We start from the raw sequence: 15,048 nt of genomic DNA on the forward strand, positions 1-15,048 counted from the left end.
ACTCTGACCATGTGATTAAATAAGAATGACAACAATGTTCCGAGTTTATCCACGCCCTTATGACAAGTCACTGTGGCCATTGTATTGTTCTGCCCACTGTGAAAAAAGTTCTATAGCCTAACTATTATCGGTAGATAAAAATAATTTTAAAAAGCGAAGATTCTGTAGAATCATAAGCGCCTTCTGCCACACAACGGCTATTACTGCTGCTAATGATAATAATACATTATTGATATCATTATTAGGCTTTTAGTAGCAGTAGTAGTAGTACACTGCAAAATATTTAGTGTTAAACTAACTCTTAAAAAGTAGTCTACAAATATTTGGTGGCTATTGGACTCATATTTGCACTGTTAGAGTTGAATTGGGCATTTTACTGCGGAGTAGCCTAGTAGCCTAATAGTAATAGTATAATATGTTGAAACGACAAAGAAGTATATATGAAGCCCCAATCGCAAACAAAATTGCATATTTTAATACAAAATGTACAGAATGTATATGTATTTGATTCATTAGTGTGGTTGCATTCGGCAAGCACACTATTATTATTAATTTATGTTGTTACTTGCACTGTCCTGCAGATGGTAGTGGTGAGTTGTATCAAACAACTGTGCACGCCGGAAGAAATGAACGCTCCATTAAGAAAAAAGCGTTTAATTTTTTCTTCCGTCTGTTATGGACGGCGGGGGAACTGTTGTAGAGTATTTCCAGCAGCCTCTGCGCCTCTTTATGAAAAATAGCAATAACCAGTACTGTTTCTTTGCATTCAAGCTACACACAAGGACAAATAATCTACCAAAATAAATAAATAATAATAATACTCACCTTAAATCTAAAATTGAGTTTGTATGCAAATTGACAAAGTGTGGCAATGGGTTTATGGTCTAGTATGAATTATAAGTGCTTTTATGCCAGGCCAAAAACAATATATCATCCAGTCCAAATAAATTCAGCTGTGAAGGATGGCAATGGAGACATATAATGGGGATGTCCCTCATCTGCATGTCAGGACTGAAAGGGAAGAGGATGGTGAGACAGATGAATCTGAGGGGAAACCTGCCGAACCTGCTATAGTCAGCCATGAAAACTGGGTAGAAAATTTACAGCAGGATAGTGACGCAAAAAAAAAAAAAAGTGTAGTCAAAAATATACCATTGTCATTTGAATAAAAAACATTTTGGCAACGTTCTATAGATTATGAAAAATCTGCAATAAATTTCAGATGGATTTTAACACAGGTGTGTCATAAGAAGACAAAACAGAGATGACTTTCTCTCAGGGTCCAGCAGCTGCGAGCCTAAATCTAATGGCAACCACAGTTTGCTGCGACCATTGTTTGCCAGCATAATTGAGGATGCTAGCTGCTTTTTCCAGGGAACAGAGACATTTTAATCCATTAGGCAGACAGGTAGAAAATTTCTAGAGCATAGAGAGAGAGAGAGAGAGAAAGATCAGGGGAGAGCGAGAGAGATCAGGGGAGAGAGAGAGAGAGAGAGAGAGAGAGAGAGGGAGAGGGAAGGAGCTCTGATGTAAAATGGTGAAACTTGGTTGAGGACCTGACTCTGAGGCTGAAAAAGGAACCAAATGCGTGGACTGGTACCGAAACGTGGAAAGATGCAGTTGCCATGGTTACCCTTCTGCTCTTTGAGTGTTTTTTTTTTTTGTTTATGTTTTTTTTTTTTTTTGCCAGATCACATGGCCATTCAGATCTCCATCCAATCTACATCCCAGCACACATCCCAGAATATCCATTACATTACATGACATTACATAATTAATCCCGAGCGATTTACTGCATTCACCTGATTTGTATTAGCAATAGTGCCAGACCTACCTAACAGCACTGCCAAATGTCCCCCTGACACAGCTGGCTGTTATTTGGGATGTAAATGAAGTGGCTTTTTTGCAGGAATGAGAATTTTCCTTTGCATTTTTAAAAATTCTGAAAGTGTCTTATGACTGTATTGATCAGTCATAATCAATTCCACATGACAAGGGAGTTACAGGATTTTCAGGTTTTTCTTTCACCTGGCAATGTGGAGTTTAGAAATAGTTTTTACTGTAATGTGGAGTTTTAGTAATAGTTTACCCCAAGCAAGTGAATCACAAAAATGGCATTAGCAACAAGGAAGTATGCAGGTGTGAGTGTGTCATTCCATTGCATATTATTAATCTGTTCATTTCCATTCAACCTGCATGCTTTCATTTGCAAAGCTGTACTTGGTATTTTACCATCATATCCTTATACTGTGAAATGTGAAACCTTTAAACTGCAGCCCTCACAATGTATGACCTCAATCTGTGCTTATATTCCACATACGAAGAGCAAGAACTCACCTGGGGGGTGAAGGGTTTTGACTTTCTGGCTCCTTGGTCCAGAAATAACCTGTAAAAACTCTTCCTTGACACCTACATTTCACTGAATTAATTTAAATAAAGAATTCAGGAAACAGTACTGTAAGTATTTAATTGTTTTTTAAGTATTAGTATGCATTTGTATTGTGTACCATTGTTGTTATTGTATAATGTTCATATTTATTGTCATGCTCTCCTGGCCAGGTCTCTCTTGGAAAAAAGGCATTTTCTGGTTAAATAAATGTTAGATAGAATACATGTTCAGAATGAATTCAGTAGGCTATCCTTTCCATTAAATTGCTCTTCATATGTGACATTCGTAGAGTGAATTCCGTTTAGGGTTCGGACAGGTGTCTACATAAGGTGTAAAGCTTAATAACCGGCTAATGTATGCAGCACATTAAAAGTCCCTGTCAAGAGACATAAAAAGAGAGGGCATTCTTCCCTAACAATCAAGGCTGCCATAAAATAGCCTTTAATAAATCTATTCAAGCGGAAGAACAGTTTTTACCCTACTATGATTGCCTACTAAGACGCTTAATTGCAAACGTAATATGAGATTTTACATTAAACTGCGGCTAAAAGAAGTTTAACCTAATGTATAGATAACTAAAATATATATAGGTTATAAATAACTGAAACCATGATCAATACAATATGGATAGCAGGCAAAATGATGAACCCGCAAGGGCTTAGCCTACTAATGAGAACAAAAAAAAATTCAAAAGTAAAATGACGTAACTGCAACCGTAGTCCCCTTTTTCTGTAGCGAATTCTAATTGATTGATTAAAGTGGTTCGATTGTTCAGACATACACTGTTGCCACTTTAAAAGCAGAACACATTTAATTCAGAAGACCACTGTCATATACAATTGATTACAGGCTACAACCCGGTTTCGTCAGATGCTTTTAAACGTTGAACGTGGTCTCTGGAATCAATCCATTCTCCCTCTGACGCAGTCCTGTGCGTATGGTTTGAATTCTGTAATAGAAGCTGCGCTTTATGTGTCCACTGCACGAGAGAATTACTGTTTGTCCTTGCTGCGCAATTGGATTCGACTTGGAGAGACGTTCAGAGCACACCAATCAATCAGCACCGCATAACCGAACAGCACCCGCTCTTTTTCCGCGTTTTCATGGACACGTCCTGTCTTTTTTCCTGAGAACGTAGAACTGCCGGCGAAAATTTCTGATGGCATCAACTGGCTTTTGGTCCCAGGAAGGTGAAATCGGGCATGATGACGACGACCAAAGCCATACCACCCGTAAGTATGCCAAACTACAATTGGAACTCAGTAAAATATATATTTTATAATCGATGATTATAGTAGATTGTTCATGTTTTACTAAAAGATGTAGGTTACAGCTTAGGCTACATGGATTGATGAGATAGGCAAAACATTAATTAATTGTTAATTAATTGTTTTTCATATAGCAAGAGCTTGGTGTCAGGCTGCCCAAAAATTTACCGGAGACCTTGGATCGAAATTATATGGTATGTTTTATTATTTGACAATGCTCTTAGTTGTGCATCCGCACTGCTAATTGGTGAACAGTCTGGAGACACAGAAATGGGCTGTTTTCACAGTTGAGTTGTTTTCATGCTGCAGCTCTGTTCAACATTGGAGAGAGCGAAAAAACGGTCAATGCTTCCGCCAAAGAAGTCGAGGGTGCGACAGAGAATTGCAGCTGCAACAAACCCTGCGATTGTTCTAAAGGAAACATTGATCTCTCTAATCTGTACTCAACAGGTATGGATCTCAGTGCACTAAAGTCAAAATTAAATGCCGGGAATAGTCATGTTTAGATTTTAGTTATGTCTATCCATGCTAACTGCATGACAGCCAAACTCGAGCAGGTTTTTTGCTGAGTTCAAGCAACAGCATTTCAAGGTCAATTCACAATCTATTTGCATAGTAACTTTTAACACAGAATCCATCTTCCCATCTTTCAGACCTATTGCCTGCATCAGACGGGGATCTGGCAACCGTGACTTTTCTGCAGGAAGTTGTGGACGTAATGCTGGCATATGTTGTGAAATCGTTTGATAGGTCAACGAAAGTGATAGATTTCCATTACCCAAACGAACTGCTTGAAGCAAACAACTGGGAACTCTCAGACGACCCAGAAACACTAGAGGATGTATTATTAAACTGTCGAGTAGCGCTGAAATACGCAATCAAAACAGGTGAGCTGGATTTTTGTTCCCAACAGTTTTCATGCAGCTTGGGGCCAGCCGTTTCCCATGATTAAAAATGATTTTTTTAACGCACAGGAAGCAAATAATGTGGCTGAAGGCACTAAATTGTGCGTGCACTAAATTAGACACCTTTTCAATATCTGATTAATGTGTAGTTATTGCGTCATCATCTTTTGGAATGCAGTGGGTGTCAAGATTAGGAAACTTTCCATGTTATAGTTTCATTCTGTTATGATATGCTATATTGATAGAATTTAAGAATGAAACCCATTTAATATATAAGAAGTTTTAAGTGATATAAATCCAGAATGCAAGATGATGTACACATTTACATTTGCTCGTATTTATTTTTTAGATTTGATTTTTGAACATTCAAGTCCATTATTGTACTCCAGGAGCTATGCCTAAAGTACTAAGTTAATTCATTCAGGGAGAGGTTTTAGGCATCTTTGCCACTGTTGATACATCACCTAGATGTCCAATCCGACACACATCTGAATTATGAAAATCAAAAGTGCACTGGCATATAATATTCATAACAATAAACAATACAGACCATTCCAGTCAACCCCAGATCCTGGAAAACCTCAAACTCTCGAGTCCCCATGTACCACATTAAACAGCAAGGTTGGTTTAACTGTTTCCATTTGGATGCTATGACCTATTCACACAAAGGCATGTATTAAAGTACTTATTCTGGGCATCCTTTCTGCTGTCTATTTATAGGTCACCCCCGCTACTTCAATCAACTTTCTACAGGATTAGATGTGGTTGGGTTAGCAGCAGAATGGCTAACCTCCACAGCTAACACCAATATGTGAGTACAATCGGTCTCAGGCTGTGAAAGCTTATTTCTTCTCCCCTGCTTTTTAGCATTCCCAGCGATGGACCTGATGGCTCTCACAGAGGTTAAGGGCCTCTCCACAAGCAATATCAAAAGAGGTATCATTTAAAGATACCATTTAAAATGTTATTGCACTAAAGGAGAGGGTTGTGGTGACATTGCAATATTAATGCAAAAACTGAAAGCTATATGAATGCCATCCACTTTTAAAAGTCTACTCCTGTCTTTAACAGTTATTCAGAGCGTGTCATTTCACCCCTATGTGGGCTGTGACAGCGTTTTCTGAAGACCTTCTGCCATTCATAGTTCCAACATCTGTGAAAAAACACAGACAATGTCAGAAAACATGCTGACCATTTAACATGAAAAATCATATTTAAAAAATACTGCTGAGATCCAGCTGAAGTCCATATTCAAAAGACGATTATGTTTCTTCAACTGACCTTTAATTTGCATTGTCTTTTTTCTTTGTGAAAAGCGTGAATTGCATGAACAGATATTTTCTCTCCTTGTGTTTGGAACCTGGTCATGTGATCAGGTTCACTTATGAGGTTGCTCCAGTGTTTGTGCTGCTGGAGTATGTCACTCTGAGGAAGATGAGGGAGATCATTGGCTGGCCAGATGGGCAGGGGGATGGAATATTCTCACCAGGTATGTGTCACGGGGATGGGATATTCTCAGTAGGTATGTGTCAGAGTGGATGGGTCTCTCAGTCTTCAGCTGTGGATGGCAATGCAGTGCTGTTCTCTGCCAGGTATTCTTATTCAATGGTCAGCTTACTTTCTGTTACATTGAATAACAGGTTTTCTGAGAAGAGACACTCTATAATCATATTTATAAAGCAATAAATATTCCCATAATATTTATGTTGAACATGGGAGAATAATGATAGAATATACCATTATGCACAATTGGACTGCAGATTAATCTTTCTAATTATTGTATCTTTACTTCTACAAAAGCAAAGCAAACTGGTGTCCAATTATTTGCCCTTTTAATTTTATTACACATTACATTTCATTGAATAGAGGTATTAGAATTAAACCATAGCTGCCCACACCTGGCCCCATAACGCTCACTAATTTAAGCTTGGAAGGCAGAGCCATCAGATGCATTTGACCAGTCTCATAGCTAATGTTTCTTTGGAAGCAGGATAATGATAATGTTGATAATTACACTTATAACTTAGGATCTCCAGTGGGACCCAATAGCTGTAAATTACTTTGGCAGGATGGATCAAGCACCTGTTGGCATTCTCTTCCTCTAGGTGGCGCCATCTCTAATATGTATGCCATGCTGGTCGCGAGGTTCAAGATGTTCCCTGAGGTGAAGGAGAAGGGCGTGTCCTCCATCCCCAGCTTGGCTGCCTTCACGTCTGAACACGTAAGGGTTACTCTGTCACACGTAACTGGTTCCCAGGTCGCACAATATAGAAATTCTGGGGCCGATATCATTAACCGATATTTGGCTGGGTGCATTAGCCAATGGCGATGCCAGTACCTCCCTGGTTTACATTACTGAACAAATGCAAACTACAATCAATTTTATGCATTCATGGAAGACTTACATCAGCACAAATGTCAGCTTATGAAGGAAAAATGCAATATATTTTAATTGCATGGGAAAAATGTTTGAACTTGCTGACTTTATTATTAGGTGGAGAGCACAGTGAGAGTCTAGTGAGCGACTGAGTCTCTGTATTACTCTGTTTCTGAGTTTGGCTGGTAAAAAAGATGCTATTGTACTCATTCTTGAGAAAGAATCCTCTGTGTATCTGCATCCATTATTATTTCATTTATTTATTAAATTACATTGGTGTCATTTAAATGACTTTCATGTAAAATAGTTTCCTGGATAAGCTCATGTGATACGGCGATTCAGAATAATGAGAACCCGCACTGTTTCCCCCATGCAGCTGTAGTGGAACTTTACTAAAAAAAGGGCAGCGTTTATAAAAGCATGATGATCTAGAGATGCTGTCATTTTCATTGTCTTCTCCTCATTACATTTCCAACTACCTTAATAGTTGGCTATGGTGGGTAACGGCATTTTCATTTTGGTTCATGCCTTTAACTTTGATGATTTCCCAGAGTCATTTTTCAATCAAGAAAGGAGCCGCGGCTCTCGGGATTGGGACAGACAGCGTCATCTGCATAAAGGCAGATGAGAGGTACGCTGCTAATTCACCCAGTCCTTCAAGCGCAAGGCGCGACGGGCCGTCTCCTGACAGCTAGGATGTTCAAGAAATGATATTCCATTTCCTTCCCCAGGGGCAAAATGATGCCATCAGACCTTGAGAAGAGGATAGTCGAAGCCAAACAGAAGGTAATTTCACCCTAGAAGAAATCTTGTAATGCCTTTGGGTGATTGCATTGTGCGCACGTGTTGTAGCGCGAGTTCAGAACGATGCGCTTTCCGCGTCTCGCGGTAGAACTGACTGGGACCGCTTCTGTGTGTCGTGCACAAAATGACACTTCAATCTGCAGTGCTGTCTGTTTCCAGAGGGAGCGGGTTGGGGGAAACATGAAATCATCCTAAAAAAGTCACAGGTGCAACATTATGCATTTTCAATCCATGGATTCAATCCCCACCATTTTTTGCCATTATTACTTTAAAAAATAGTTTTTAAGTGCTCCTGGCCAGATTAATATCCACCCTGAGAATGGCTTTAATTAATCTTGAAATTTGAATCCTTTTGATGAAGACTGAGTGAATGTGTCACTGTCTCTCCCTCCAGGGCCTGGTTCCGTTTTTTGTGAGCGCGACAGCGGGCACCACTGTGTATGGTGCGTTTGACCCGCTCAACACCATCGCCGACATCTGCAAGAGGCACAACGTCTGGATGCACGTGGATGTGAGTTGAGTGAGACCGGGGGGAGCATGTCCCAGGGTTCCCCCAATCACACGTAAAATATACGGTGTCACTGGTGTGGTCAGGAGGGGAATGAACCCTCAGTATCTTTGTAGCCATGGTAATTTCCTGTATAGCTTACAGTACAAAATACCTAGAGCCCCACTCCCATACAGGTAACCAGGAATACATGTACTTTGACTTCATTGGATGACATCACCACACTAAGCACTCCCTTGTTTGCCATGAGCTCGCCAGGGCATACAAAGGTCACATGGTTTTTTTAGCCATCTGGCTAAATTCCACTATGATGTTAGCCTTGTTTAACTCTTCCCAGTCTCTCAGATCAAGGCCATCTCTTGGAAGTCTAGAGCTTTTCCCTTGAATATATGTAAATTTTTAAATGGGGCAAGACCAGAAGGTATTAAAGTCTTAAGAATGTACTGGTGGTAGTCTTCAATATATAGGAGACAAATCAGAAGAATATGTGTTATATATTTGAATAGGTAGCTCATTACCTTACTGTAGACCTACAGATAATAGATTCAGATCCTGATCCATTAGCCAGTAAACAATTTAGAATGAGAGTGAACTGCCTACTAAAAGGTCATGTGACATCTCTGTCACCCTGTGTGGCTGTTTCTCATCAGGGGGCCTGGGGCGGAAGCCTCCTCATGTCCCGCAGGCACAGGTGGAAACTGAACGGAGTGGAAAGGTTAAGTCAATCACCATCTTCCATCTTGTGGTGTGCCGCCGACGTAGACAGAAACAGCCTTCTCTGTGCAGCGGAGAGCGTCCTCATTTCTGTTATTTTTCCCTTTAAATTTTCATCGTGCATTTTCCAGTGTGCATGCTGATTGCAAATGTTATGGCAGTGCATTTAGGTAGGAACATAATTTACTCCAGGCGTCCTGGAGAAAATTACCTTTCATCGTGGAACACTTATTTCTCAGTTATTCATTTTATATTAGTGAGTAAAATGTACACATATTGCATATGCTGTAGGCAAGAGCTATGTATCACTGTCACCTTAGAGAGCTGAAGATATTTGGTTACATTTTGTGCACTTTCACATTTCAGGGCAAATTCGGTCACGTGGAACCCTCATAAAATGATGTCTGTCCCACTACAATCCTCTGCCCTCCTAGTCAGAGAAGAGGTAAGAAATATTATTTAAAAACAATAAATTCATGAAGAATAAGTCATCATAATAAAAAATAAAAATTCCTCAAGCTCAATATATGCACTGTATATACTGCAAGTGCAATTAATGTGTGCATGTGAGAGTGTGTGTGTGTGTGTGTGTTTGAGGTGAGTGTGTGTTTGTGTGTGTGTGAGGTAAGTGTGTGTGTTTGTATGTATGCATGCATGTGTCTGTGTGTTTGTGTGTGAATGTGTGTGTGAGGTGAGCAAGTGAGTGTGTGTGTTTGTGTGTATGTATTATATATGATATGTATGTTCATATATACTTGTAAGAATTATAATTGCCATTAATGAGGCATCAACCATCATACACACATGGATACAAAGAAGAAAAAAACCCGTTTGATGCTTGAATGAGTTTGATCTGAGCTGACAGTTCAGCTGAAATTCATCTCCTCACGAGCTTAATGTGAGACCCCGCTGTGTTCAGCTTTCACATAGTCTCCCGCCCCATCCATGTCTGTCTGTCTGCAGGGATTACTGCAGACCTGCAACCAGCTGCACGCCTGCTACCTGTTCCAGAAGGACAAGCACTACGACCTGTCCTACGACACGGGCGACAAGGCGCTGCAGTGCGGACGACACGTCGACATCTTTAAGCTGTGGCTCATGTGGAGGGCTAAGGTGGGGGGGGCACACGCTCGCCAGCAGAGCCTGACTTCTAATCTGGAGTGAAAGAATCCTGCAAGAAATGCTAATGGGTTTTTGCTGAAGATGCTGTGCTCTAATTAGATGGCCCACAGTTTTCACCACAGTTTTCTATTATTTTCCTCTGCACATTTTGTTGTTCTCTTTAACATTCAGTGAACGTGTTTTGCTATTTGTATATACACACAAATGTATAAAATACAGATAGTATATATTTCCTCTGATACAATACCTATTACCGTTGATATTCAGATAGGCAACTGCTGACACTGGTATTCTGTTCAATGAATTGATTCTCAGTAAATTGAAAACCTTTGATAGTGCTGATAAACTGATCCTTAGGCATGTAGAACATTGCCATGATCTGGAAAACAAACCTCTTTACCTCTCCTGATAGTGGGGTTTAATGTGATATCATTTCTGGTCATCAGGCTTCGGTGGATGCTCCTGTTGTTTTGCCAGGAAAAAACAAATGTAGCTATTGATATTCTAATGCGAAGTGATGACGCCACGGTACTAAATCACACAATGTTAGACATAACTGGAAAACAACCCACATCGTCTACATTAGAGATTTAGCATCTACTGTCTCAGAGCTGTTGACAGATATAATGCATTTTGAAGCTGCAGTTTTAGAGTTGATACTAATGCTTGTGATTCTACATTTCTAGGGCACATTTGGATTTGAAGCTCAGATTGACAAGTGTCTGGAGCTCTCTGAATACCTGTACAACAAAATCAAGGACAGGGAAGGGTTTGAACTGGTGTTTGAAGGGAAAGTAAGTAATCTTTGTCTACTGGTCCTCTCAAGACTACAATGAAACAAACAACCCACAAAAATAGTATTGTGAGTGGACAATAGCTTAACTAGCTATGTGGGGTTTAAAATAAAACCCAATTGCAGAAAAAATTCTATTCTATTCTATTCCATTCTATTCTATTTTTTTCTGTAATACATTCTTCCACAATTTAATTGGATGTGGATAGAATTCAATTAAATAAAATGCTTATTTATGTGTATTCAGTAGCTTTATTTCATCAATGATGAAGACAAGTAATGAAGATGCATCCTCCAGGGCCTGAGGATTACGATGCATTTAATGAGAGGAAAAAGACTTCCATCAGTCTGGCCATTAAATGATCCACTCTCCCCCTCCCTGGAGGGTGCATTTGCCCTGCGGCAGGCTGAATATGTTGGTAGGACATTTTAGCTGAGTTTTATTACAGCAGCCTGAATTTTGTGATATCTCTGGTGTTTTGTGTTTGTTTGTAAAAAAAAAATAGGGAGAGAGAAAGAAAGAGAGAGAGAGGCTGTACGTCTCCTGATAACAGTTCTATCTAGCAGGATAGCAGGATAGCAGGATAATTTATTATGATGTAGTCAGTAATGTGTCATGCAACCACCAACCCCCCCCCCCCCCCCCCCCCCCCCCCCCTTCCCCGAATCCATCCACAGCCAGAGCATACCAATGTGTGTTTCTGGTACCTTCCACCTGGGGTTCGCTACTTGGAGGACAAGGAGGAGAAGTTGCGGTGCCTGCACAAGGTTGGGCTTCACTCTCCCTTTTCCCACCATTTGGAATATTTTGAATGATTTTTAATCATCTCATACAAAATGGAGACTTGCCCTAGTCATTGCCCCCTGCTAATGTACAACAATGTCCATTTGCCACCTTAAATTCACATATGGAGAATAGATAGTGTGAAGAAACCTCCAGAAGTCAGAAACAGAGAAGGGCCCATAAGAAAGAAACAGTATCAAATGAGAAGAATTTTCATAAGGGACAGACACTGGGTTCTGGTTGTAGGCAGCCATTTTGAATGAAATATGGAGTCTAAAGACACATAAAGGAAATGGATGAATGATTGGCAGCCAGCAGACAGTGCCGCATCCCCCCTCAGCCCATTAGGTATTGTTAGCTTTCGCTTACAATATAAGCATGTGCTTTGAGCCTGTTGCTGCCAACTGTGTTGCAGCACATGTAAGCTAAATTTGACTAATTATATATGCCACAGCTGAGTGATTATACAGTAAATATAGTCACTGGAGTTGCAGGGATGTGCTGTAATTAAGACAGTTGGAGCCATTCATGCCCAATCATTCATACACAATCTATTGGATCTATTGAACCATGAACAGGTTCTAATTCACGGCTGAGTGACTGTGAGATGATGTGCAGGTGTTTGAGAGGTTTTGACATGAATGTCGATGAATTACGGACCAAGATGGGCTGAAAGGCCTGTACTTTATGTTCCACCATTTAGCTCATGTAATAGCTTATCCTTTGAACAGGGTGAGATGGGTCTTTAGGGTTCTATGTAGGAGCAAACAGGGACTCTGCGAACCTGTCCGCCCATCTTGGCAGGTGGCTCCCGTGATCAAGGCTAGGATGATGGAGCATGGGACCACCATGGTCAGTTACCAGCCGCAGGGAAACAAGGTCAACTTCTTCCGAATGGTCATCTCCAACCCAGCGGCAACTTTCGAGGACATCGACTTCCTCATCGAAGAGATTGAGCGTCTTGGACAAGACCTGTAGGTTAGCATTCAGAAAGAAAAAGCAAACCCTTGAGACGTGCTGTGGTGTTGTGAATGTCTTGTCCAGTCTTACTGTGAGTAACATTGTCCAGTGACTTATGTCAGTTCTTCTGTCCAAGTGTTGTCTTGACTTGAATAGCCAGTATGTCCTTCATTAGTACTGTAAGTGGCATAATATATTCAGACAGATTGACTCAGTAGCAAGCATGGGACCAAACTTTAAACTTGCAAGGAAAAACACACATGTGCATGCAAGCACGAACACACGCATGCACACTCGCATGCACGCGTGCACATATACACACACTGTCGTGGAAATTACACTAAACTATATTCCTTAATAAAAGCGTTCCACAAGGCAGAATGAACAAAGTTTTTTGAGGTCTCAAGGGAAGAAATCCAGCTGCTCTCAGATAAACAGTGAGATTTGTTCCAAAAATTGTTTGTTCATAGCACATTTTTATGCATTTCAAGCCAAAGCATAGTTATATAAAACAGGTTTTCGTTGGTTCATTTTTCCGGATACAGATTACAAGTTAAGACAATTTTGGTTATTGTACTCGTGCCTAAATCTCAAACAGAAAAGCTTTGATGGGTAACAGCCTTCAGGTCTGGTGTTCAAGGTGACCAGACGTTGAACGTACATAAGGCCTCCTGCTTCTCATGATATTTTCGGATTTGGCAAAAAATTATTTCCTGTTATCTCTTAAGAAAAAGGAGTAAAACTTAGCACTCACTAATGGTTATAAAAAGAACAACACACAAATATAACTTTTCTCTCACAACACACACACACACACACACACACACATACATGTGGAGGTGTATCCAAACTCGAAAACCGTATTCACATGCATGGTAAATGCCTTGAAGAGAGATTCGACAATTCAATGATTCAATGAGCACTAAAAAGTAAGCACTAAATGGACGTGAAACAAGGTAAATTTCCTGCAGACAATAAGACACAAGTCTAAAGCATTTTTGACACATTGACAAATGCATTTATTAAAATGCACTTATGTGCTTTGAATGATGTTTATATATATGATAAAATTATGATGAAATACTTAAAATACATATTGCTCCCTAATGCAATCATCATTCAAAGCAGATTAATTTAAGAGGGTGACTGTAGCCACTGCAGTTGTATTGATGTGCCTGTTAGAGAACACAAAACTGATGGAAGTCTACCTATTAAGAGCACAAATGACTCAATGTGGAATCATGGTGTTACATGTTACATACTGCATGTGTCATACTGTAAGCCTTTCAAAATGCTCCTGTCTTAAGAAGCAATTGATATGCACACTGTTACAGGTGCACGGCTACTAGATTAATTGAATACTGTGCTATCTGTCTAGTAGACTACATTTGCTGAAACTTGATAGTTTGTGCAAATATGTGAAGAAAATGTGTTTTTGTCTGTTTATGATTGTACAGCCTTAGTATAAAATGTCAGAATTGTATGGTTCCCCCAACAGGATTGTGCACTTTAGTCCATTATTAAAATAACTGTAGAATATGTGTGTAATATACTTGCCTGATTGTATTTTGAGGTAAAAACTGTGAGTGATTAAAGTGAATTTGTTGCAGTGTTAAAACGACTGAGAGGTTGTTTTTTCTACTTACTTCTGTCTTGTAACTTTGTATCATTATAGCAATTCGTTAATACAGCAAATTACATAGAATCTCATTTTATGGTTGAAATATTTCCTGTGGCACACACAACTTGAGACTGCTGTGTTCAACAAATCAAGTACTGGTACAATATCAAAGCTGATGTTTATGTGTCTAATTTAATAAACGCAATAAATTTAACCTGTTCAATATGTACAACCTCTGGAAACAACATCACAATATAAGCTGCTCTGGATTTACTTGACGCGTATTTTCTTGCTTTAGACCACAAATCGAAAAATGCCCTTCACCAGAAATTTACAGCCAGCTGGTTGTCAAAAATGCATGGAAACCTCAAAAATGCCCATTTAATCTCTACTTTGCTTGTATTCATCGGAGGCATGCCATTTTATTTCATTACACCAAATGCCTGTGATTGTGTTATTAATGTTTGAAATAAATGTCCTGCAAATCACTCCAAATGGTGGCCATGCACCAAAGCCAAAGTCCTAAAAAGGAAGAAGGTTCAGCATATCGTAGAAATCACAGCCAGTAGAGGGCACTCTTGGTCTCCTCAACCTTTGGCACCAAAACGAGATGTCGACATCAAGATTACATTTTCAGTTCATGTGGAAGAAGAAAATGACTTTTGTAGATACTGCAATGTTACATGCTAATGTACTGTGCTCATAAAAACTGTCCTTATGAATGGAGTAATCTCAAACATAATGAGTGACTGAAAGGTTTTTTAATTTATTTCCCTGGATTTTTCTGGAATTTGTGCTGGTCT

At 39.7% G+C, this 15,048-nt stretch overlaps 1 protein-coding gene across 1 annotated transcript; it reads left to right on the top strand.

Moving 5' to 3' along the window:
- The first annotated feature begins 3,164 nt into the window (after positions 1 to 3,164).
- On the top strand, positions 3,165 to 14,242 carry LOC118233028 (glutamate decarboxylase 2-like). Its single transcript, XM_035428330.1, has 16 exons — positions 3,165 to 3,621; positions 3,792 to 3,851; positions 3,967 to 4,107; positions 4,311 to 4,544; positions 5,283 to 5,373; positions 5,939 to 6,051; positions 6,668 to 6,783; positions 7,491 to 7,570; positions 7,671 to 7,725; positions 8,138 to 8,254; positions 8,902 to 8,966; positions 9,332 to 9,410; positions 9,929 to 10,078; positions 10,774 to 10,881; positions 11,559 to 11,648; positions 12,469 to 14,242. The coding sequence occupies exons 1-16, from the start codon at positions 3,549 to 3,551 to the stop codon at positions 12,640 to 12,642; spliced, it is 1,746 nt and encodes a 581-aa protein (XP_035284221.1). The 5' UTR covers positions 3,165 to 3,548; the 3' UTR covers positions 12,643 to 14,242.
- Positions 14,243 to 15,048: the final 806 nt, after the last annotated feature.

Source organism: Anguilla anguilla, chromosome 8 (genome assembly GCF_013347855.1).
Source record: "Anguilla anguilla isolate fAngAng1 chromosome 8, fAngAng1.pri, whole genome shotgun sequence".
Classification (NCBI taxonomy): domain Eukaryota; kingdom Metazoa; phylum Chordata; class Actinopteri; order Anguilliformes; family Anguillidae; genus Anguilla; species Anguilla anguilla.